The following is a 24245-nucleotide window of genomic DNA, read 5'->3' as shown; positions in this document are numbered from 1 at the left end:
ATCATTCCATGTGTGATCAAAACCGTAGGTGTGGACAGTCTTCATTTCCATCATTGTTGGGCTCTCCTCCTGAACTCTAAGAGACAAAGATAATGAACCCTAAATTGCTCCTGATTGCATGGCGATCAGTGTGAGTGTGAATCTTGATCTCCCTTAGCAAGTGCATGCACTATATGAATGTGTGTATCCTGCTGTTCAACTTGACTTATGTCAAAGTCATTTGAGGGGTCACGAGAGTGGAAAAGTGCTATAAATGCTGCCAATTTACCATCTCCTTCCTTTCCATGATCTTTGAACTGAAACTGATACTCTTGTTTTGGCTTATTTTGGGAGTTTAAACTTGTAATACTGTTGTCCAGAGTGTGGCCGTTTGCATTAGTCAACAATACACAGAAGGATTGTGGGCACTTTTGTTTCACCCGGTTATTTTCCAATACCTCTTCAATCAAATAACACACAAAGGAAAAACCCAAGAAGTTTGACTTTTAAAATTATGATCAATCAACCAATGGTTTGTTTGAATAATTTAGATTGTTTTTGTTTCCCAACAAAAAATAATAATCATTCATTTTATATGAATTGCATTGAAATCTGAGACGCAGGTGATGATAAACATGTCTCTATTCACCATGCTGCCACTTATTTAGTTTAAAAATCCAGTTATTTCCAGCCATTTTAGCCGGGCCGGCTAAAATAATTGGTCGTGCTTTTTTTTTTTACAGCGCCACGGCTTCCACAGATGAAATTTTTTGTATGTATCTATATTGTCAAAGCATTTAATGTATTCATTGCTATCGGGATGTTAACAGCATGGAATATAACAAAAAGTGTTTCTGTAGCAAATCAATTATTATAAATCAGACTTGTGTTTTGGTCCACTGGTTAATTTAACTCCTATGTTCACTCTAGAAACTCTTTTTCTAGAAGAGAAGAGATTTCAAAATGATATAACATCTCTGGGTCTAGCTCATGGATGTAATAAGAGGTCTAGCTGCTAAATGCTGCACTTAGCTTAGCTAGCTAGGTCGTCGTTCGTTTAGTCACCAACTGTCACTGCTGGTGCTGATCAGGAAGTGAACACTGGGTTAAAGATTGATTTTTTTTACAGATAAAAGCTGGTTGCTGTGGTTAAGAAATGTAACTATAATTGCAGTATTAGTAGTTCTAATCATTCAAAGTACTGCCAGCTCAATTGGCCCCACAACAACTTGTTTGTACGTTTATATTGGATTTCCCACATTTAAAAAAAGTCATAACAATGAACATGTGACTTAGCTGTTCCCTCAAAGGATTCTGATACATCTTTGCAATACAATATCGAATACCCTCTTTTACAGTGCCGACTGCTACTTTCACTGAATGTCAAATTACAAGACAAAATCCACACCAACTCACAAAAGTCACAACTTTATTGCACCTTTAACTGCAACTATAATGTGGAAAGAGACACTTTCATTATGAAAGGTCTCCTCCATGGTCAGAAAAAGTGGTGCAAAATATAGAACCATCAATGCAAACATGTGGACCGTCCATCCACACTGGTAAATGTTCCTGTGTTAGTTTGAGTCACACGCTTTGCCGATTTCACAGCAGACAAACATGTCCTATGGAAATTAGACTGCTGTAGTCTCTTGTACTGTACACACCACAGTGACATAGGGAAGGTCTTGCACGAAGACAGCTCTCTCACACGCGAGGAAACACATTTGCAGATAATTGCTCAAGTTAACGTCCACCCATTGATCTGAGTATTAGTAGCACATAAAAGATCTGTGTCTTCTTCTTTAAAATTATATATTTATAACATTAAATCCTATACTTTTTTGATAGCCAATTCAAGGCAACATCTCTAGAATGAGAAGAAATGGATGGGCAAATCTTTACAGCGGTGGTGGGAAACAGGTAGCACAAGATGGACTGTACACGCTTCTACGCTGGCAAAGCATTTTTTATAACGCTAGTTTCTCTACGCAGCTGTGCCAGGATTGGTGCAAGATGATCCCATGGTTTCCACACCTGAAATATTTTGTAAAAAACAATTTCTACAGGATGTACAAGAAGCAAAATGGTGGTACTGGATAGGAACTAGTCTAATATGAAACAGGGGAGTCTGATCCGAGATGAAAATGGGATACGGGTTGTCTGGTTTCCTGAGTCCTAGCCCAGTTTCTAGGTGACCAGCATGAGCATCAGAAAATTGCATAGAGATATAAGATACAAGGGGGAAATAAATTATTAGCATGTGGCAATCCCAGTCTAACAACGTGCCTCAAGTATAAAATGCAACCCCTTTATTTCAGAACATTGGTGAAGAATAGTTTGTGAAAAGTCAAATCTCCAGAGCTCCTGAACGCTGGACTGATGACGGTTCCTCCCAACAACCCCAACCTACATCCTGCATAACACATTATGAGTTGTCAATAACCAATAAGGTCAAGGTAAACAGAGGCTAATCATCCAACAAGTGGTTCATGAACACAACCACTAACAGTTTAACCGTTAATAGAAATTGACAGAGCATTCTTTTGTGGCCTTAAATGTATCTACATTTAAATCTGAAATAAACAGGATTTATAAAGGAGAAAAAAAGAAATTACAAACAAAAACTAACAACTAAAAACAAAATGTACCTTTGTATATCTTTAACATGCATACTAAGAAAATAGTGGCAATTTTAAAGCTTAATTTTACCAACAATATGCAGGCAAAATTTGGTCCTTAAAAACAAGCCACGTGGCACTGACACTGCAGCAAAATAAAATGTCGGCGAACAAAGGTATAAAATAGGTAAATCATACAGAAATTTATAATAATATATTTTTGATATTTGTAATTTAGAATAGAAGAATTTTAGGAGTTTTGAAAATGTCCAACAAACGGAGCTCTTATGTCTGCAAAACTTGGCTCTGAGATTGTGTTTAGTTTCCAATACTAGACAGCCGAAGTGTGGCAGATATACGATCTCATACTACACATAGCAACTATTTAATTTATAGAAGCTGAATATTGTTAGGGCAAAAACAATAGGCTCAAAGGAGGCCAACAAATTATTTTTCATATTAATTTGATATGGAGGTGTAGAGGTTTCTGTTACATATTGCATACTTAGAAAAGCTTGATTCAGTATTTTTGATTAAAAAGGGGATAAGATTGGTCAACACTGAAGCCAATATTTCAGGTTTGTTTAAAATTGAGATCAAGACTGTCAAAGTAGTCTGTGGTTCTTTCGTGTAATTTGGGTCTCAACACAGGAAAGAGCGATACAAAAATAATAATAAAAATAAAAGAGTGAGTAAAGGTACAGAAGTTTGGTATTCAGTGTTGTCTCAATGTCCAGTCAGCATGAGCCTCAACAGCAATCTGGACTCTCAGCGACGGACTCCAAAAGCTCTCTTCCCACCGGGTGTGACAGACCACTTGCTCCGCCTTTCCTGGATCTGTTGGAAGATGCTGCTGCCACCTCTCCACTTCTCTCTTTTATAGTTTTTGATTTTCTTCACCTGTTCATTCAGACAAAAAAACAGGAGAAGATGAGGCCAAGATACAGCAAAAATGGGTCTACGAATTAAAGAAAAACTGATTTAAAATTAGAGTATTGTTTTTTTTGCTCACCTTTCCCCTATCAAAGTCTTCATCCCACTCATCGATCACAGTGTCACACTGGGCTTGGCGGACATCGTCGGCAGCATCTCTACTAATAGCAGAGACATCTCCATCCCAACTAAGGACTAGAGAAGACAAACAAAACATAACATTCATATACAATTCTTTGCAAAGAATTATCAAAGTTTCTTTCATACAGATGATCAGATTAACGTCCTGTGTTTTACCGTTGGCTCCGTAGGCCTTGTCTGTAGAGTTCTTCAGCAGCTCCTCCACCACACCACTTGTCTTTTTGCCGTCCCAGGCTCCAGGAGCAGCAGGGGCCGCAGGGGCCGGGGTGTCTCCTACTTCACCTCCATCAGCCGCTGGCGCCTTGCTGCGTTTGTAGCCGTCTTTCACTTGGCTGTCCCACACCACCACTCTGGCTGGAATTTAGAAAAACAATCCAAAACCAAAGAATTTATCTTGAAATGTCCTGAGTAATGCTCTCAGTGAAATGATTGGTCACATAAATGAGGCAGTTGTGGTGCAGCGATTTTCTGCAAATGGCTGTATTCAATACAGAGGGCTATAGAACATTCTGTGTTGGCATGGAAACATTATGTAAGTGCATGCTCGCATACCTGTGTTGTTTTTACTAATTTCTCCGTTCTCCTTGGTGTTCTCGTTGGAAAGAGGTTCCACTTGTTCAGGCTCGTCGTTGTGTCCATTCGAGCAGCGCCTACTCTCCTCCCACAGGCTCACCTCTTCTTTTAGCTTCTTCTTCCTCTTCTTTAATTTCTTTTTCAACATTATCAAATCTGCAGTATTATTCTGTGTGACTGTGACCTTCATCTCAGAAGTTCTGTTGGGGAAAAACAAGTTAAATAAGTTTATTGCTCGCTGGTTGCATTGTGGGAGTTACTACAAATGTCTGGTTGTTATAGAAACACAGTTTTGAGCTTCTCCTTTCAAAATTATAAGCTTGAAATTATAAAATATATTTGGAGACAAAAAAAAAATGCATAACTAAACCAATCCTAAACGTAACCCCACCTCTCTGGTGCGGAGCATGCTGAAGATGTATCCTCCAGAGCCTCCTCCACCTGCAGCTTCTTTTTCTTCTTCTTCTTTTTCAACTTCACAGAGTCTTTTCCCTGGTCTTCCGGATTTGACTCGCAAAGCGTTGGGGTTTTGGTAGCTAACTGAGGTTTTTGTTTGGACTGCTCTGTATCTGGATGGGATGTAAGGCTCCACATACCACCCTGGCACCAGTCCTCTTCCTGGTTGGGTGTGTCCAGGTGAGACAGGACACACTCCCTCTCCTTCGCTTCCTCTCCGTCTTCATGCGCCTTCTTTCGCTTCTTCTTTTTATTCTTGCGCTTCTTCTCGCTGGCTGACTCCACGGGGTCGGCCTGTATCACTTCAGCTGCTGGCTCTGTGTCACCCTCCACCTCAGAATGCCTGCGCTTCTTTTTCCTCTTCTTCTTTTGGTTGACTTTTTGAGCGCTGTTGAGGTCTGGTTCTTGGACCAAGGAGCTGAGGTTGTTGAAAGACTTGGGGCTCTTTGGGCCGGCATTGTGAAGCCCGTTGGTTTTAGGAGAAAGGCTGGCGTTTGGTTTTTGTGGAGTGGAGAGAGGGGACTGTTTCTGAGGGCTCTGCTGTTTGAAGGATCCACTTGAGTGGGCCAAAGGTGAAGACTGGACTTTAGGTGAATGGAATGGTACAGCTCTGTGAAGGAAAAATGAGAAAACGTCAGGATTTCATCTGCTAATTTTCAGTAAGATGGACACATTTCTTGCGCATTTCCTATAAGATGCGGGGTTCAGAGTTCATACCTGTGAGTGTGGGTAGGTGAGGCAAAGGTGAGGGGGTTAAGTTGATTTTGATGCGTGGGGTCACTGGACAGCTGGCGTGGCAAAGGGGGCAGAGCATCAATGCTGCTCGGTCTCCGGCTGCGAGCCTGCAGTTATCGACATAAATAAAAACTTGGTGGTCTAAAAAAAAATAGCCATGAATGTGACAAAAATAAGGAAGAGAATCAAAATAAGGAAGAGGGAGATTAAAGGGATGGCAGGAAGGAAAAGATGGAGGGAGGAAAACAAAGAGGAAAGGGTATGGCAGAGAAGAATTAGAAATGGTTAGAAAAAAAGAACAAACTGAAGGAAAAGAAGACAAACTCTAAACACGAGCTATCACGTGGTTGATTAGACAGGCAAACTGGAGAAGACACACGTCACGTACAGCATAAAATAAACTACAAGGGGACAGTTTACTTGCCTCTACAAAACTACTTCATGAAATCAATAGTCAAATTATGGATAGCAGTGTTGATTCAGGCAACAGGAAACCAAGGTATCATGAACATTCACTAAGACAGGAAGTGATGCTGTGGCTGTGGATGGGAATGAAGTTCACCTTCTTGGCTGACAGGGCCAGTTTCTTGGCAGGTGGAGGTGACATGGTGGCTTCAGACGTGATGTTGTTGAGGGCCGGGGGTTTTATTTTAGCTGTCTTCTGCTCCTCTGTGCTCTGAGAGCGCTCCACGCTCTTGGCTGGAGAGGCCAGGCTTAGGGAGCCTTTCCGGGGGGTGGAGGGGGTCTCTCCGACAGGCGCACTTCTGGTCCCCACCGAGTCCTGCCCGGGACAAAGGCAACCATAGGCTGTGGTTATGCTTCTGTGCAGCTACACCTGGTCTTAAATGGATTCTATACATCCCTTTGAATCTCCATATTAAGAATATGTTGTAGTGTCCGAGCCATTTTACACATTTTTATTCATCCAAATTCAGCTTAGTTAATTCAGTATGCATTGTAGTGTTGTCACTATACCAACATTTTGGTTTCGATACTTTTCTTTTATTATTTTCATGATCAATACAATTGTAGTTTATCTGTTAAGTGTTTTCTTACAACATGGTCTCTTCTTTATACTTGAGTTTATGTGATTTCTTTGATAGTTAACAGTAATATAAATAATTATTGACAAAATGTATATTGCAGATGTTAGCCACATTGGTAAGTTAGCTAAAAAGATAGCCATATTAGACAGTTATCATTGCCATTAATTGCCTCGTCAAACTACGAAAACGTTTGTTTGTCATAAAATAAATTACACTTGTTTGACTTAGATTTGAGGGCATGGGCTTGAGCATGATGTAATTATGTTATCTATCACATTCGCTAACCTGTCTGTCTTTACATTCTTTAAACAGCTCTGGATGCCGGTCGGCGGGTGCTTAGCCAAGTTATATAGGCATTATACATTACATTATATGATGTTGTGCCACTACTTGATGTTGTGCGTACATGTATTTTTGCTATTAGTATAACATTTGCAGTCAAGCTTAAAGAAAATGAACAGGTAAATAAACAAAAAAGAATATAGAAAAATAACTGCCCTAGTTTTATGTTATCATATACTGAATATCTTTGGGTTGTTCAACATTTTCAAATTATTTGGAAAAAACAAATAAATGTAAGACTTAATCTGTGGTTTAATGGAAATGTGATGGACATTTTTCACAACTAATCACTACTCAGGAAACTTAAATAGCTTGTATACATACCACTGATTAACATCTTACCCCACCCTACAAATACTCTGCATCTAAATGATGTCAGTCAGTGATAAAAACCTTGGCGATCCTGCCTTTGAACTAAAATGTGTGTTTTTCTTTCCTTATCCTGTGCAAATATTACCTTGGAGTCCGATGTGTCGGCAGAGGAGGAGTCAGACAAAGACTTGAATGAGGTAGACGCTGACATGCCTCTGCCTTCGCCGCCCTGCTTCTTGTCTCCCTCCGTCCTGCTGACCCCGTTGGAAGGGGTGGGGGTGCCGCTGCGGGACGGCCCCTGGCTCTGGGGGGACGGCTTCTTCAGCTTCTTGAATGGCTCGTCGATAAACGTGGGTCCACCTGGCAGCTTTGATGTGCCGTTGGACACCCAGTTGGAGAGTCTGGGCACTGGCTGAGAGCCCACACCATTCCTGGAAATGGGGAGGCCCAAACCACCGTCCATGGACTGGATCTTACGCAGTTGTGCAGGCTCAAGTTTCTGAAAAAGGGGTGCAATGTGTTTAGAAGTGGTATTTAACAGCTGCAGCCCATAACAATTCCATACACCAGCTAAAGACACATCTTTTAGATTTGCTTTTTATTAGCAACCCCCCACTTTAAAAGTTATTTTAGTCTTTATTATTGACCTACCTTCATATTGTTTTATTTATTTTATAGTTTTTAATCTCTTTATTTGTATTTCTGTGGTTTTATATTGTTGCATCTACTCAGTTGTCTTGTGTCTTATCTGTCAGAGAGAAACCATTATTTATTTTTATTATCATACATTTTACCTCCTTGTGTCTATTAACCTGATAATATATTAAAAAAATATATATTTTGCTGCATTTACCTTTAAAGTGCTTAGAAAATAATCTGAGGGGAATTTCTTGTTGTTTGTTTTTAACTTGTGATGTGTCATTTTATAAAGCACTTTGAGCTGCATGTGTTGTATGAAATGTGCTATATAAATAAAGCTTTATTATTATATGTCCAACAGTGAGCTGGATGTAATCTAGCCTCTTACCTTAGTAATCTGCGGGGAGGAGAGAGGCCCGTTCAGATTGGCCCTCTTAATCTGCTCAGACGACACACTGTTCTTCCCAGAATGCAACATGCCCTGCTTGGTACTCTGTCCATCTGCATTCTTCTTTGTTTCAGGGATCCTTTAATGTACAAATAAAGACTCCGGTTTATTTAATGAAATAACCAGACAACAGCTTGTTTGATCTCTTGCAGCCCTCTACATCCTCTTACCTCAGGTAGAAAAGCACGTAGGCCTGTTGGTTCAACACCACCTTGATGTTACTAGAGTGCGCCATTGAATCATTCATTTGGTACCATTGCCCGTTGCTTGCCTAGGAGGAAATAAGAAAGGTATTCCTTTAAAATAAAGCAGGCTTTGAAATGTTTTAATTGAATCTTTATAAATCAAACCATTAAAAAAGTTGAGAAACACAGGAAGCAGAACACAGGCTCGGTGAAATCAGTTATTTTCCTTTGAGATCAGATTAGAATTTGTATGCAAAACACAGATACAAATCAATAGACACGATATATACGATGAAACAATGAGAATTTGTAACCGGTCAAATTTCCCAATACAATTTATAGCGAGGTTGTTTTCTTTGTAATTTTTCTGGCTCAGGGTTTCCCACACATAGACTATACTTGGGCGGGCCGCCCAGGTATATTAACGGCCGCCCAAGTATATTTCGCGACCCATTATTTTTTTATTTATTTTTTTTTTTTAATAAGTTTTTTTTTTTTTTTTTTTTTTTTTATTCGTCCGTGACCACGACGCCATCTGCGATTGATTAACTTGTGGACAATGATCCCTCGCTCCCTTGCTCTGATCTCGCCTCGTTAAGTGGCCTGCCTCACACAGGGTGACTGGCTGTCTACATGATGTGGCCTGCCAACATGGCCACTGTCATAGAGATCATAAATCAAAGCCCTTGATTGGTCTCTGTGTGTCATTTAAGCTCGGGATAACCTCAGCTCAAGTGAGGTAAAGGACTCTCTGAGTGTTTAGATAGTTAACTTAGTTTAAGTTCTCAGTGGGTCTCAAACAGTGTGGTCACCATTTATGTAAACACATATTTCCATTTGAGAGGGTAGTGATTGATCTAATGGATAGTGAGGTGGGCTGAAGATCGGAAGGCTGTGAGTTCAAATCCCGCCAGGAACACCACCACTAGTGTGCCCTTGAGTGCCATATTTACGCAAAATGATTATACAAAATGAAAACTTTTTTTTTTTTTTTTGCGCCCCCCCCCGGCCGCTGCCACCACCCGCCCAAGTATATTTCAGATCTGTGGGAAACACTGTGGCTGTATTAGGCCATTGATGTACAATAAAAGGAAAGATTGTTTTGTGGCAATACTGGACACGTATACTGCGATTTAGGGATTTTCCAGGTAACTTGTGGGATTATTCAAAAGCAGATTGCTTATATCAGCTGTTTATCAATTGAATTACCCAGAAATATATTATATTTTGTTGTATATTGATAATTGTGTATAACATATATGATATAAAACAACATATAGCACATTACATACCATGATAGAAGATTCTTTTGAGCTAGAATAAAATAATCTAGGTACAAAGTTATGCAACTGAAGTCATACAATATTGGAAACAAATGCTTATGTAACAAGTTAATGTTACTGCTGATAAGTGTAATTCAAAGCAGTTACAAAAAAAAAAAGAGTTTTTCATTCTTAGAAATGAGATGTAGCTACTTACTACTTATATGCTTTATCCTGTATATTTTTGTATCATTCCTTCCGGTATGATGTTAGAACATTTTTAGTGGTAATTTGATGGTTAAGATGTTTAATTTGATACTTAAAAAGACTCTTTTAAGACAGTTTGCCTTTATTGTGTTCATTTCGTTATTGTAAATCATCCTCAGATCTGGACTATCTTTTATTTATTTATTTTGTTTAAAGATTGTGCCTCTGCCCAGCTTACCTTGACATAGCAGTAGTAGTGGCCAGCGTGACAACTGTAGCCGGAGTGCACCAGCACCGCGTAGAGGCCGTACATCACAGGGTCGCCTGAGCTCTGAGACATGTAGGGGCGGATGTTCAGGAACTCTGGGTACCCAACATCCTGGGAGGGGAAACCAAAAACTGAAATATGAGATCACTGAGAAATTAAAACAGCCATTTTGAAAACAGCCAATAGTGTGAAAATGCACCTTTGTTATTTTCCCGCCGCTGAAGTTGGCAAACCTCTTCAGAGAAACGGTCAGCACGTTAGATGGTCGATGGATTGTGAAGCGCTTGGTCGCCGGAACCTTCTTTTTGCACCTGGAGAGAAACAATGAAAGTCATGACTCAGAAAGGTTATATGATAAATGATATAGTTTTACTAACTTCTGCAGAATCTATAAGGGCACTTACTTGGCACACATGTAGGCATTCTCTCCACATAGTACGTCTGGTTTAACAAACAGTTCAAGGGCACGAACAATGTTTGCTGCTTGCTGAAAAAAATAACCCACAGAGATACACGGTGTTAAAGAGTGAAGTTTATACAATTAAGAAATAATATTTCCGTGGAAATAAAAAGGTTAAATAATAATATCTTGTTTACCATACCCGAATCTCTACAGCGATGTCCAGGTAAGGGTCATACGTGTCGGACACACTTTTACAAATAGAGCATTTCACTGAAAGACAATTAAAAAACAAATGTGACTATTAGGGTCGGTTCAGAAGAAATCAATGTTAATACTATTAATATTTCACTAATATTTAAATTTCAAGTACTGTATATCCTACAATTTAACATGTTGCTGCCTAATTGCTGATACATTTCCATATTTTACAAACGAATGTATAAACTGAAAATCCCTAATTATTGGGAGGGAATTTGATACAAAATATTGAATATCTGAAAATTGGAGAGTTGAGACATGCGGCTTAACTTATACTTTAACATTTCAAATGCAAACTATGAAAGGAAATATACTAGTCCTTATGCAAACAGCATTCTTTGAAAGTGTAACTACACATTAAGTCAATCTATTTCATATTTTGCTGATGTGATTTCTTTAAAAAAAAATAAGAATACTTGTAATCTTATTTTGCTCCGTCAGTAGGTTAAAAAAAAAAAAATGTATCTTAACTTTTATTACCACCAATTGTTTGGTTTAGAAATATGGGTGCATTAATATTGTTAAAAAACATCTTTAAGTTTTTCGTACAAACCACAGTCTGCCTTTGACTTTGGATCAGCATGTGTTAACTCAGCATAAAGAGAATTGAACTACATCAAGTGGTTTTAGCATTATTGATTTAGTTGACATGTCTTTAGTCAGCTGGGTAAAGAATCAATACACAACACAGAAGAATCAAACGTCAAATTAATAATGAGTCAACAGCTCTATAGGCGATATTTGTTGCCTTTCTTTCTTTGAAAAAAAAGCCAATACCTCTTGATCTGAGGTAACCTCCAAAGATCTGGTGGACCAGGGTTGTGGCCTGGGTCTGCCTGTCGAGCCTAAAGACAGGAAGAGAAACTGGTCAGAACTACTTTCATCACATTGCTGCTGTTTACCGAAGGTAGCAGACACTCGACAGTGAGCTTTGCTACCGGGTCTAGCTTCACAAAGAGGCCCAGTAAAACATACACTTGTAACACTTTAAAGAAATAATTGTAAAGCCTTACTTGGGGTAGCCATTGAGACAGGCTTTCTGCATGGCGTCGATGGTGTACCGCAAAAATTCGTGAGCATCCTCTTGGCTTCCAAAGCGAAAATGTCTGGCAATTTCTGTGGGAGACAAAAGAAAATGTAAGCTTTGTGCTAATTAAAGTTTTCCAACCCTGAATGCATTAACAAAATGAGGACAATTAATCAAGTTTTAGCCACATCACTTCCTGAAAAGGGAGAATTTAGAGAAGATGTTGCAATATCTTCAACGGGCAAGTAATCACCACTGCTTTAGGCGGATTAACCGTCGCTTTCGCCGAGTGCACATAAGTGTTCATTGCATACATCTTAAATATGTATGGCCTACATTTTTCATACAATTCACAGACATGATGACACCAAGAGGACAGCAGAGCAGCTAGAGGAAACATCAACAATCTTTAAGTCAGTAAGGGGCTTAATAAATGATGAGCTGTCATTCATAACTTCCTGTCATTATTAAAAGGATGCAAAAGGCGCAAACAACCTTGTGTTGCTTTTTAAATGATGGCCACTAGACGGCCATTATTTCTATAACCGTTTTTTCATGATATTTACGCAAAGTGGTGAAGCAAATTATAGAGTAGTAATCAATGTAGATTATTTATTTAACATGTTGTAAAGCTTAGAGTACACTCTACTGGCTACTGACAGTTACTATAACAAAGGCTAGTTCCTTATGCATCTCAGACCTGCAGTAAAATGACCGTGACCTCATAAGCAGCTTACGACCTCAGCAGACTGATATCTCATCTAAAAGCCTCACATTAGAGATAATGTACTGTTATTCCCTAATGGAAAAGGGCCTTAAGAATGATGTGGTCATCACCACATTCCTGGCATAGCATCGCTGTGCATTTATGGCATTGAGTCACCCCTGAGTAGGAAAGAGGAATAAGACACCATGCTCTAATGACCCGTTCAGGGTGATGCTCATAGAGGGGGGGAAACAACATCTAGAATATATGGGCATATGATTGGATGGTTATGGTTTGATTCAGTTTGAGAGGCAGTAACCGTGAGATTCTAGGGTGCTCTCAGTATCAGTAAGCTCTTTTGATTTTAGCATGATGACATTGCACTGTATTTGTATTTTGTGTTGGGGGGGGAGGGTCGTGCAGAGCAGGGGGCACAGATGTGGAAATCTCCCTGTATGCATTTACATTGTTCTAGCTGTAAAGGGATGGCCACCAGCTAGATGCATGTGAAAGGGAGACCATGAAAACACAGAGTACATCTCAGAGTTCTGTTTAAAAAAGGAGTGAAAATGGTGGACTGCACATTTTTGTGCTAAAGCTGCTCCTCTCAGCCTGCAGTCACAAGGAGACAGAGAGGGCATTGGGGAGGGAGGGGGTTACGGGGGAGGGAGAGGTGTAAAAAGAGGCGCAGGAGGTGGAGAAATAATTCCAGCAGCACATAAGGAAGTAGCAGGCAGGTAGGGAGGGAGGCAGGCTTTTGTGAGACAGCAGCACAGCACCTCACCATGTCAAGGTGCAACTCACACCTCATCTCTTCTCTACATGGTGTTCATTCACTCTCACCGCTCTGCACTGCAGTGACTGGCTGTCACATGGGACGCTGTGGCCAGTGTTGCGTCACCTCGAGCAGTTTTAACAGGAATTCAGGTGTCACTCCTGACCTACATTGATCCTAGCGAGCTCAGAAACAATCACAGGGTGTTGAAGGAAGCTGGGGGTTTACTTACTTTTCAGGTCTCTGATGAAGGAGACAGGCTTGATGGCATTGCCTGTGTTGGCAAAGGCTTGAATGATATGGTTCTGCATTATACAGATCATACAAAAGCCTGGCTGGTGACCTAAAACAAAGATAGAAACAATGAAAATCAGAGTCACTCACAAAAGTACAGGAATGTGTTATGTGAGGTCTTTATCAAGGTGGTTGACCCTCATAACATATGGGCTCATTCAATTGTCAAGTTTTACAAGCTTTATTTGGTATGTTAAAGAGCCTGTGACAGCCTCCCAACAACTGTTGTGCAATGAAATATTGGGCTACTAGTCATCTCGAACCGTCAGCTTAAAAAAGAAGGTGCGATACCGTTCCGATAAATATCAATAATTTCGAACATCGCGGGGAAATTCCTTCGACTCATTTTGAAGTTTTGGGGGAAGCCGGAAGTGACGTCAATACGGGAACGCTTCACTGTGCGGTGAGAGAGCCAAACACGGACAAAGTGTGTTGTCATGCGTAGAAATGGTGAATTACTGAGTTTAGGCACGTTAATAACGTTTTAATGAAGTTGACTACAGTATATTCATATTTGTCAGTGCTTTCATGTCAATTCGGCGAACATAAACATAAATGATCGTGGTGAAGATGATTCAATTAGGATTAAAATCGGAGCTGCTGAATTTCCTCCCGTCGGATGTGAAAACAAATCGATTATTTTTGTATTTGTAAACTCAAGTGGATGAAACTACATTTATTAGTGCTTTCATGTCAATTCGATGATTTAAAAATCGTTTGTTTGAGCCGGTCTGCATTTCCTGATGAGAAAACAAACCGATGCTTTTTGTAGTTGTAGTACACCAACATGGATTAAACGTGTGTTTTTGTTACCACAATGTTGGGGAAATTAATGGATAAAATGCACGGATTATTATTATGATTATTATTCCCACTCCGATCGGGACACTAGGTCCACCGTTTCCCCGCAGCGAGGCTCCTCCCATTGACAGTTTACGTGGGCTGGGCTGGGTGCAGTGGCGGACTGGCCATCGGGACGAATCCCAATGGGCCGGTACCGAAGTGGGCGGGTCGGATAAGTCACTAGCACATCCCCCACTCCCCCTGTTGACAACTTACTAGCGGTACCGAAGTGGGCCGGTCGAGAGTCCCGGCTGACATGACCGTATGATCGCCCATATTGACGCACCTAATTCCTAAACTTCTAACATACAACATAAACCGATCCTTCAGCCTCATATGAGCTCTCAGACACGTTCAAAATGAAACTGTGATCGCTGTCTGAGCTTGCTGCTGTGTGCGCCATCGTGCGTTTACATGCAGATGCTGGGATCCTGAACGGTGCAGCTGGAGCTCTTGGCCCGCAATTACGTCACACATAATTTGGCGGGATTTGAAGAATCTCCAAGAAGATCCAGAATATGGTCAACATTGAAGGGCAGATTAATGGTTATCAAAGTACAAATATCCAAAATCAGTTCAGTAACGGTTTTCAAGGGGACAATATTTACTAAAATTGATGGGTTTGGATGATGGGGGAAACCCGTGTCACAGGCTCTTTAATGCCTTAGTCACCTGTAATAGCAAAACATTAAGTCTGAAGTCAGTAATTCATAGTCCGCTGAATGTTTCACTGCAAGAATTCAACTTGTGGGCTTAAATATAATGGTAAGAAAGCTTGGAGTTTGGCAGAATTAAAGAGAATGACTCAAATACTCACAGGCACGGCTGTGCTCCTTTGAGAGTAAGTAGTTGGCAAGTGGCGGGGTGTAGGTGAGACACTGCACTGTGGAGTTGAGGAAGCAGGTGTTTCCCAGGTTGTGGAGACCGGCTCCCACCCTGTACACACGCTCCCATTTAAGGGTGAGCTTACTCCCTGGAAAGAGCATCTTCTGTGGGGCAGAGATCCCATCGCTCTGGCCCCCACCTGAGTTCTCTGAGACTGAAGAAGAAGTGCAGTCAATGCTGTGTCATTTTCTTTTGTGTTCACTTTTATAGCCAAAAAGTGAATATGCAAAAATGTCAAACTATCTAAATGTTAGAGTTCAATTGGATAGCTTACCTTGCCTCTTTATCGAGGCCGGCTCTGAGGCCTTCTGGCCCGTAGCGCCCTCGTTCCGGGGATTAAGGATAACATACTTGTTCTTCAGGCTGTCCAGTTGATATGAGAAACCCTTGCTGGCAGGCTCAAACTCGATCTTCTGCAAGAGGACCTTCTTGGCAGAAGAGGCCAACAGTTTGTTGAGGTCCCCCTCATCCCCCGTCTCCTTTCGACCAGGCTTTAACGCCTCTTTGAGTTTATCCACTATTGGCATTGTTGGAACATCACTGCAGAGAAAGTTGGATGTCATAAATTGTTCACAAAATCACTTCAATAGGCCCACATAAAACTACAGTACTACACAATATGAATAACACTCATTTCCTATACTGCTTCTCAAAGTGTGGTCCGCGGACCACTGGTGGTCCGTGAGCGCCCCCTAGTGGTCCGTGAGTATATTGGTAACATTTCACATTTGAAATAAATAAATACATTTAAGTTTTCCGCACTCTCACGGGAATATCTCCGCAATGGAGCGAGCTTAAGCGCAACACCTTCATCACACATATTTTGCCACTTGTTTGTACCGTTTTCAGGCGATTTGTAATCTGTTCTAGAAAAACAATGTGATTTTGGATATTTGTGGAGTTAGGTGGTCCGCGAGTGTTTTTTTATTGGTTAAGTGGTCCTTGGTATGAAAAAGTTTGAGAAACACTGTCCTATAGAGATCAATCAAACGTCTTATTGGATCTACATCAAAGCACCTCGATTGTCTTTTACATTGTCAATGTGTTGGGACTTTAAACTGTCATTATGGGAGTGTTAATGGCCCTTTGAGCTGAACAGGACCTCAAGTAAACCTTCAGCTGAGCAAATAAATGTTGAACTTATCTCTCAGATAATCACATAGGTGCCCAATAACACACTCTCCAGGCCACATATCCTGACGTAGCTCCACAACAAATATAAGGACTGAATGCATCTGAGAAGCCAGCTGGGACTTGGCAGCTGTCCCCACAGTTATGCAACACAGCAGACGTTGGTACGGAGGGTGGCGGAGAGTGTATGGGAAGGGAGAGGACAAGCATGAGAGCACAAGCATGAGAGCACATGAGGTGTATACAGTTGCTGTTAGCTGCCATTTATCAAGCCTGCGTCAATGCTTTATTGTTATCTTCCACCAATTGTTTTCTTCAGTAAATCTGCAAATCATGGAGACTATCAATCGTATGATAAAGAACATTTGCATTATATTTCAGGGGTAATAAAGAATACTGTCTGCAAGACACAGCTCAGTGATTGACTACTGGAGTGTTAAAAAGGCAGCAGGCTGACAAAATATGTTTAGTGCTGACCGAGGGGCATTCAGTATCCTCCTGCTCCAAACACAACAAATCCTCCTTTTCCAAACACAACAAATCCTCCTTCAGAAGGGAACGCATTACATCATGTTACAGTTCGACACTAACACCAAAGGCATGGAGCATCACGATCATCGTGCTCATCAGAGTGGGCATTGACGTCATAAAGAGGGAAGGAGGGCTGAACATGCATTGTATGCACAAGGGCACACTGACCTTCACGTGCGGGTGATACTGATACAACTAAAAAGCGGCAATGCCCACAGGGACTCGACTACCTGCAGCGATGCAACTGCAAGACCAGGCGGCAGTGTAGATACACTGACCACAACACAGGTTTAAGGTGGCAGAATATGTTTTTGTTTCATCACACTGCAACATTAAATTGGTCAGTTAGTTCGGCACTGTCTAGTGGCAACCTGGTGCCTGGACTGACCACTTAATCCACGTGTGACTACTGCCACCAATAATGATGCCAAAGCCCCATATGGACCAACAATACTGACAAGGGTTCTTCATTTAATACTCTCTACTTACACTATTTCAAGCAACTGCAGTGTATTTAAGATGCAATTCCTTAATATGACAATGGAAACAAGTGGCCTCTAATGACTTATATACTGGCAATACAAAAATATACCTGCTTGTCTTATATTTAAGAAGCACTTCTCATACTGACATGCTTAGAGACATCATTGGAGTTGTCAATATTTTTTAATCGGATGACATACATTAGTAATGCAATCACAGGGCAAATAACAGCAACACATTTTTTTTTTTCTAGGTTTCTGAAAGCACACACACTAGTGCATTATATTAGGACCAACACATACAAAAGATTAGAACAATTTAAATCGACAAAGTGGCATTGACGTGACCAACACGACTGACTGAATTGTTTCGAAATGTTTATTTTAGGGAAACTTTTATAGAGCTCAAATCAATTGCAATCTCTGAACCGTGCGATAATATGGCAAACATCTATTTAGTTACAGCGGCATTTGAAAAACTGTAATTAAAGTTAAAATGTTTAGTCAAATACTTTATTAGATTATCAACTCAACGACGAGAATGCTGGTTCAAACATCACAAATAGTAGGATGTGTTCCAAAATTGTTGCCACATGAAAACAAACCGCAAATTTAAAATGGACTTAATACTGATGTCAACATGTTCAATTATGTTGATAATATCATAGTAGGTCATAGAGAAGTTCACCTGGATAACTAATATGTAATTACTTAAATTGCTCCTGTCACTCACGACTGATAAAAGCACATGTAAATAACTCACGTTTTAAGATGCACCATTTGCACATATTCAGACAGTACTATTACGGTTATTGTATTTTTTTCGTCCAGTAATTCCATTATGCCAATAGTGTTGCTGACAAGAATAAAGCTGCTGGACATGTTCATGTTTAAATGAAACTATTTATAGTAACCACTAAGCACCTCAAATCACACTAACCCACTCGTGGACGTAATGCGACCGAAGGATTTTTTTTTTTTATCGAGCACCTGAAGGCAGCACAGCTACTGCTGTCACTTCTTAAATCCCTTCGCTCCCTTACGGCCCGTCCACACAGCGGCGTGCGTTGAAAGCTTCACCATTCACTTTGAATGGGGTGATTAGCTACCTAACTGTCTGACTTTTCAGTTCTTCTGGTTCGTCATTATCGTTATTGCCTCCACTAACCGGGCAGCCTCAGCACTCCAGCTGAAGTCAACTCATCATAGCCTAAATGCTAAGTTGCTAACATCGACCACAGCTAATGGTAATTCCGACCTAAAGAGTCTTAAGACAACCCGTCGTCGTTACTTCGATATATAACTATGTGATTCTATGTTTAAGTATTGGTAATTTCTAACTGCCTACTTTATCGTCTTCTGCCTATTTGCTTTAGAGTAGCAGCAGCAAATTAGCCAGCGAGCTAACTTAACGTGGCGAGAGCCTCCCTCGATGTGGGTTAGCATCTCAGCGTCCAGGTGGCTAACAATACCCAACAACCAGACAGCGTGTTAATCTTAGTCATAATGGACAAATATGATAACCCATATTACGATTTTCTAAAGGGCGATGGTTTACTTACCTTTCAGTTCAATCGTACAAAATCGTTAACAGTAGAGCGATCTGCTTCCTCGGCTGTAGCTTTTTGGTCTGGTATTTTCGCCCATGCTGCATTATCAGAGGGCGGCAACAACAGTGATTGACAGGGATGAAAGGCCAATGGGAGAATAGGTCACACCGTAGCTGAAAGGCTCAGCCAATCAACGCGTAAACTGACGCAGAGATGTAAGGAGAAAACCACACGTGACTTCCAGTCACCGCTGTTTACCATTGATGCTATCGGCGCGATATATATTACAAATGATAATATAATGTAACAACAAAGGGCGGTTAAACATCCCTCGATTGTATGCTGCAGTTACGTTGGTCTCGAATCACTGAAGCTGCCTCTCGAATACATTAAAATCCCACCAGGAAATAAATCGTTTCCCTTGTGTGTGTCAATTTCCCTATTGCTACATGGTTTAATCACATATTTCATTGTCGTAAAATACCATCATATTTCATCACAGTACACAGATTTGTAATGTAACGAATATATCCACCCCTAACCGTGAATATTAATGTCTTCATCCAGATAAATAGCTTCTCATTGTGAACAGGCTCGTGAAGGAATGTCTGTGAATGTCATATTTGGTCTTCTCCACTAAGTGGCAGCAGATTGCTGTTAAGATTTCGGAAATCAGTTCCTGGTAGCCTACTGTAACTACTGTCCCTGTCCCGTATGTAGATACTGATTTGGGTAAAAGAAATAAATACAAAATGTCACTAAATTCATTATACCGTTTTTTTCTGTTTCCTGCTGTGGGACTTGCCTACCTAGAATAAATGTGAATTCCTGTTTTCTCAGCACAATGTGTCCATTCAAACTAAAATTATGAAGTAGCTTTCTTCTGTAATTTGAAACTATATGTGAGTTGTATTTACATGTCCAGAAATAAATCTTAATTTGTTTCGATAAATGGTGAATGCAGGAGTCATGTGAAAATAGATACATAACCCATTGATGTGTAAATAACCAAGACGTAGCAGCAAAACAGGGTTTGGCATTTAATATAATAGTCAAATTGTACAGCATTGTTTCAGCTGGACATGCATGCAAAAATCATCTCAAACGTCTTATGTGAAACCAGCACAAGACATCATAGTGACTACAGTTACAAATAATCTTTTTACATTCATATTAACTATGACATTTGCTCAACACTTTAAGTCATAACAAAGGCTCTGAAAGAAATGGATGTTTGGTTACCGTATGTTTTTTAACCCAATGTCCCAAAAGATGAGCCAGTCATAGTTAACATTGAGGCAACGTTTTTTTATTTGAATGCACATTAAAATGTGTTTGCTTGCTAATACTGGTAAAATGTTTGTTCCCCTCTTTACTAAAAGTCACATCAAAATATTGGGGTCTTTTCAAACATAATATGATGAATCATAAACACTTTTTAAATAAAATATGCTTGTTCACTAAAGCATTACACAGAGAAAAGCTGTTAAAAAACACAAAATAAAGGATTCAATCCTCTTCTTGGACATTTTTCATTAGAGACAATATTACTGTTGGTTTTGTTAATCAATTGTGTTTACAGTGCATTCTTTTTTATTCAGGATTAATTAAAGACAACATTTAGCTAAATCACTGCTCTATAAAGCTTTGCCACACTGTAAAATGAAAGAAAAAAAAACATGAAAATAGTTTTTTGCATACTCTGCATAAGAAATGACCTGAACCAGGACAGGCAAAAGGTGGCTCTCCTTCCTTGATGTAGCTCTGCTCTCACAAGTCAGAGCGCCATTTGCCAGCTACTGTTATTTATGAGCACACTAATTCACATATGTTATAATTTTAATGTATGTATGTACGCTATGAATTATAGTTCACTTTAAACAAAAACGTTGGTTACAAAAATGGCAAATTAATTCCTGAAGAACTCAAATGCTATGAACATTTATACTGATTTGTGATGATTAATCCCTTTGATAATTATTTCAGCTGACGGAGAAGTGGATTATGAGGAAGTGCTTTTGATTTAGGGGTAGAAGTGTCTGAAAGTGCTGCATTTTAAGACTGTTGAATAAGACCTGTACATGAAAGAAAACAACCTTACCATAGAGCACACACCCAATGGCTTTTTAAGAAGAAAAAACGAAATAGGAATTTTACTTGGGTATGTATTTGTATTTTGGTATTTTAGTTAATCTCAGAAATCCTCACACTATCTGTCAGTGGGGGAATTAAGGGTCTTCAATGTCCATGAACTCCTTTTTGGGTGGTGCTGACCCTCTGTACCAGGCACAAGAGTCATCACTCCTCTTGATACAAGCAAAGTGTTTGGCCTGCCCTCCGTAGACCTTCTTCTCAATCAGCCAGTCCGTCCACAGGCACTCGGCCGGGCTGCTGACCATGCAGGGGATGGAGGTGCAGCGGGTGATCTGAGGATCAGGAAAGAAACCAAGATCAGGGATTACATTTACAACTCTTGCAACTCTGCATTTTTAAAAGATTATTTTAGTTTGGGGTCATTTCCCACCTTGCATCCACAGCCCATTTCATAGCGCTGAGTCAGGCTCTTCTTCTGGGTTTCACTCAGTTCGTCCCAGGGCTGAATGAAGTCACACAGTGTGATATGCATCGTCCCATCATCTTTTAGTTTGCCTGGGAGAAGGAAAAGAGCATTAGATGACATAAAACAAAGACTCTTCAAAGAACAATATTTGTTATATTTTACAATGTGGGATTTGGAATTTGGTGAAAGTTGTACCTGTGATGAGATACTCCTTGCCATTTTTCTCCAGAGTCACTCCACACACTGCAGAAGTGGGAGCGGTGTATATGGCTTCAACATCATCGCTGGGACCTTTGAACATCTGACAATTTAAACAAAGCAAAGTCAATTAAGTTTCATTAACGAAAAAGTTTAGACCCCAATATGAAAATGATAGCTTTCATTTCACATACCTTGATTTGTTTGATGTCATACTTGATACGCTTGATGGGGTTTCCATAGATGTCATTGCCAGCATCAACCTCCTGCACTCCAACTACCTTTCCCCTTATAACTGCAAAAGAGACAAACACAACCCACATTTAATTTGAAGACAAGAGTTTCAAAGTCAAACACCATTATCATGTTAAAACGGAACAGGAACTGATGCCCTGTCCAGGTTTGGCATGCTAAATACAGCCACAACTCTTTGCTGTGGCTTGGATCTGAGCATTTTGCATGTGCCAGGTGCTGGGAAGACAGAAGCAACATGAGTGTTTCATCAGCTGCAATCAGAGGGAGGAATGTGTGCTGCCTGCTCCCAGGCCGACGCAGGAGGAAGCCAGTCAGCAGTCTTTGAAAATCTGAACTAGAATGCTCTCCTTCGCCCCCAGGCCTCTCTGCCGGCCTGCCTCTCTGTCTGGATTGAGGTGCTGACATGCAAATCAGCCCCTCTTCTTTTCGTGTGAAACCTTTCCTTTCCTTTCCTTTCCTTTCCTCTCCCTCTCTCTCTCTCTCTCTCTCTTGCACTCTGAAGTTTCAGCGAGGTTTTGACGGTGGAAAGAAATAGAACAGTTCAAGTGGAAAAACACCATCAAAGCCTTACAAACAAGCCTTCGAGCTGAGTATTAAACACAAAGATATGTTTCACAATAACTGCTTGTGTCATTTGAATCTGCAATGATTACTGCCTTCACTATACTATGCTTACAATATCATATTCAAAAGTCAAGCTTTTAAGCGGACTAGCGATACAGTTAATGTCTAACAGATGTTCTCTCGGAAGTCTCAGTTCAAGTTGTGTCTTTCTCAAGGTGGCTGCCACTGACTGCCTCAGACCATCACCAGCCCTCTGCCTTACCAAACAACATCAAGCCTTTTCACTTTCTTTTTATATGATGGATGTATGAAACTGCAAGCCATATGTGCCCTAATTCTTTGACAGTAGAGTTGTAGAGAACAACTCCTTTTAAGGTTCTAGTGCGTCAACTCTAAAAAAAAGAAAGGGAAAAGGAAAGTTTGTGAAAGCACGATGTGAAGAGGATGGTTATATTCTCAAGGCAGGGGAACAGAGGAGAGCACTGACAGGATTAGCAGTCACACAGCAGAGGTAGATAGTGTCTTTTCAAGGAGAAGCCTTTCAAAGCAATTCTGTCACAAACCTACAAGTAGTCAGGGAGAAGAGGTAAAGGGCATTAAAAAGGAGAAAGGGAGGATTTAGTTTTAAAACAGGAACATTGCTAATTTCCTGTGTGCAGCAGAAGTCGCAGACAAACAAAGCTGTGAATTATTGGGTTTATGTGAACATGAGTAATTTGAGGACAGCTTTGTGAGGGTGAGGGTTATCCCTTTAAATGCTTAAATAGACAAATGATTTTCTTCCATTCATTATTTGCAGAACATCCACATTCCAGCTTTTATCATGAACAATTATTAGTCCAAAACAAGCTCAAATGTACAAACACATTAAAACATGTCTTGATATATATCTTGGTATAGTGTGCGTTTAACTCCTGAAGCTTAGACTTGATATCCTGTGCTGGTATGCAGTGTATAACTAATTCCAGCAAGACATGATTTTGTTCACTTGTTCAGGCTGACCAAGCCCTATACACAACACACATTTCATGAAACTGGGGACCAAGGGAACCATCTCATTTGCTATTACTAAACAATAAACACAATATTGTGTAGGCAGCATTGTGGTCATTGGAGTTCTTGACAACACGAAGAGGGAAGGATAAGAAAGCATTGGCATGTCATGTAATTGCAGGGCCTGTACATCTGTTCTCCTTTCTGAGAAGCCGCAAAGTGGGGGAAGACAAACACTAAATTACACATTCAAACGATTCCTTTGCTTAATCCAACCTTATTATTATTTATTACTACATTTGAATGTTTTTTCATTTCTTGCTTCCAATTGAGTATTGCACATTGGTGAGCTTTATAACATTAAATGAACCTGCCTGACCGATCGATGTAATGCATTAAAACCAGAGATGCTGGAGTATACAGCAGCTGGTGTGAGAGCATGCACATATTCTATCTGTTTAGTTTAGTCTTTCTGTCATTTCTAAAAAGATTAGCTCTCTTTTCACATAAGGGACTCAGGTACACTTAACAATCACAGAGAAAATGTGGAACAAACTGCAAATCCATAATGAGCGCAGCATATGACCGCACAGCATTCCTCTGCCTCAGCCAAGGACCCAAGGGATGGATTTAAATTTATGAG

At 40.3% G+C, this 24245-nt stretch overlaps 2 protein-coding genes across 2 annotated transcripts in view; both read right to left on the bottom strand.

Moving 5' to 3' along the window:
* Positions 1-1391: 1391 nt before the first annotated feature.
* usp36 (ubiquitin specific peptidase 36) lies at positions 1392-19179 on the bottom strand. The gene is made up of 20 exons (XM_034219976.1): positions 19045-19179; positions 15613-15878; positions 15271-15492; positions 13549-13659; positions 11822-11924; positions 11586-11653; positions 10750-10820; positions 10552-10634; positions 10347-10458; positions 10118-10258; positions 8396-8496; positions 8166-8304; positions 7284-7637; positions 6001-6219; positions 5421-5545; positions 4639-5313; positions 4227-4447; positions 3831-4028; positions 3613-3728; positions 1392-3500 (listed from the first exon to the last, which is right to left on the bottom strand). The coding sequence occupies exons 2-20, from the start codon at positions 15863-15865 to the stop codon at positions 3369-3371; spliced, it is 3444 nt and encodes a 1147-aa protein (XP_034075867.1). The 5' UTR covers positions 15866-15878; positions 19045-19179; the 3' UTR covers positions 1392-3368.
* An 880-nt stretch (positions 19180-20059) lies between these two features.
* The window catches only part of LOC117548841 (metalloproteinase inhibitor 2-like), a 6633-nt gene continuing 2447 nt past the window's right edge, over positions 20060-24245 (bottom strand). The window contains exons 2-5 of the mRNA XM_034220336.1: positions 21985-22085; positions 21788-21893; positions 21557-21681; positions 20060-21458 (exon numbers count right to left, since the gene is read on the bottom strand). Of these exons, the coding sequence (XP_034076227.1) occupies positions 21261-21458; positions 21557-21681; positions 21788-21893; positions 21985-22085 (530 nt within the window). The 3' untranslated portion in view covers positions 20060-21260. The remainder of the gene's footprint in view (positions 21459-21556; positions 21682-21787; positions 21894-21984; positions 22086-24245) is intronic.

Source organism: Gymnodraco acuticeps, unplaced genomic scaffold (assembly GCF_902827175.1).
Source record: "Gymnodraco acuticeps unplaced genomic scaffold, fGymAcu1.1, whole genome shotgun sequence".
NCBI lineage: Eukaryota > Metazoa > Chordata > Actinopteri > Perciformes > Bathydraconidae > Gymnodraco > Gymnodraco acuticeps.
This window is presented reverse-complemented; position numbering and strand designations above follow the sequence as displayed.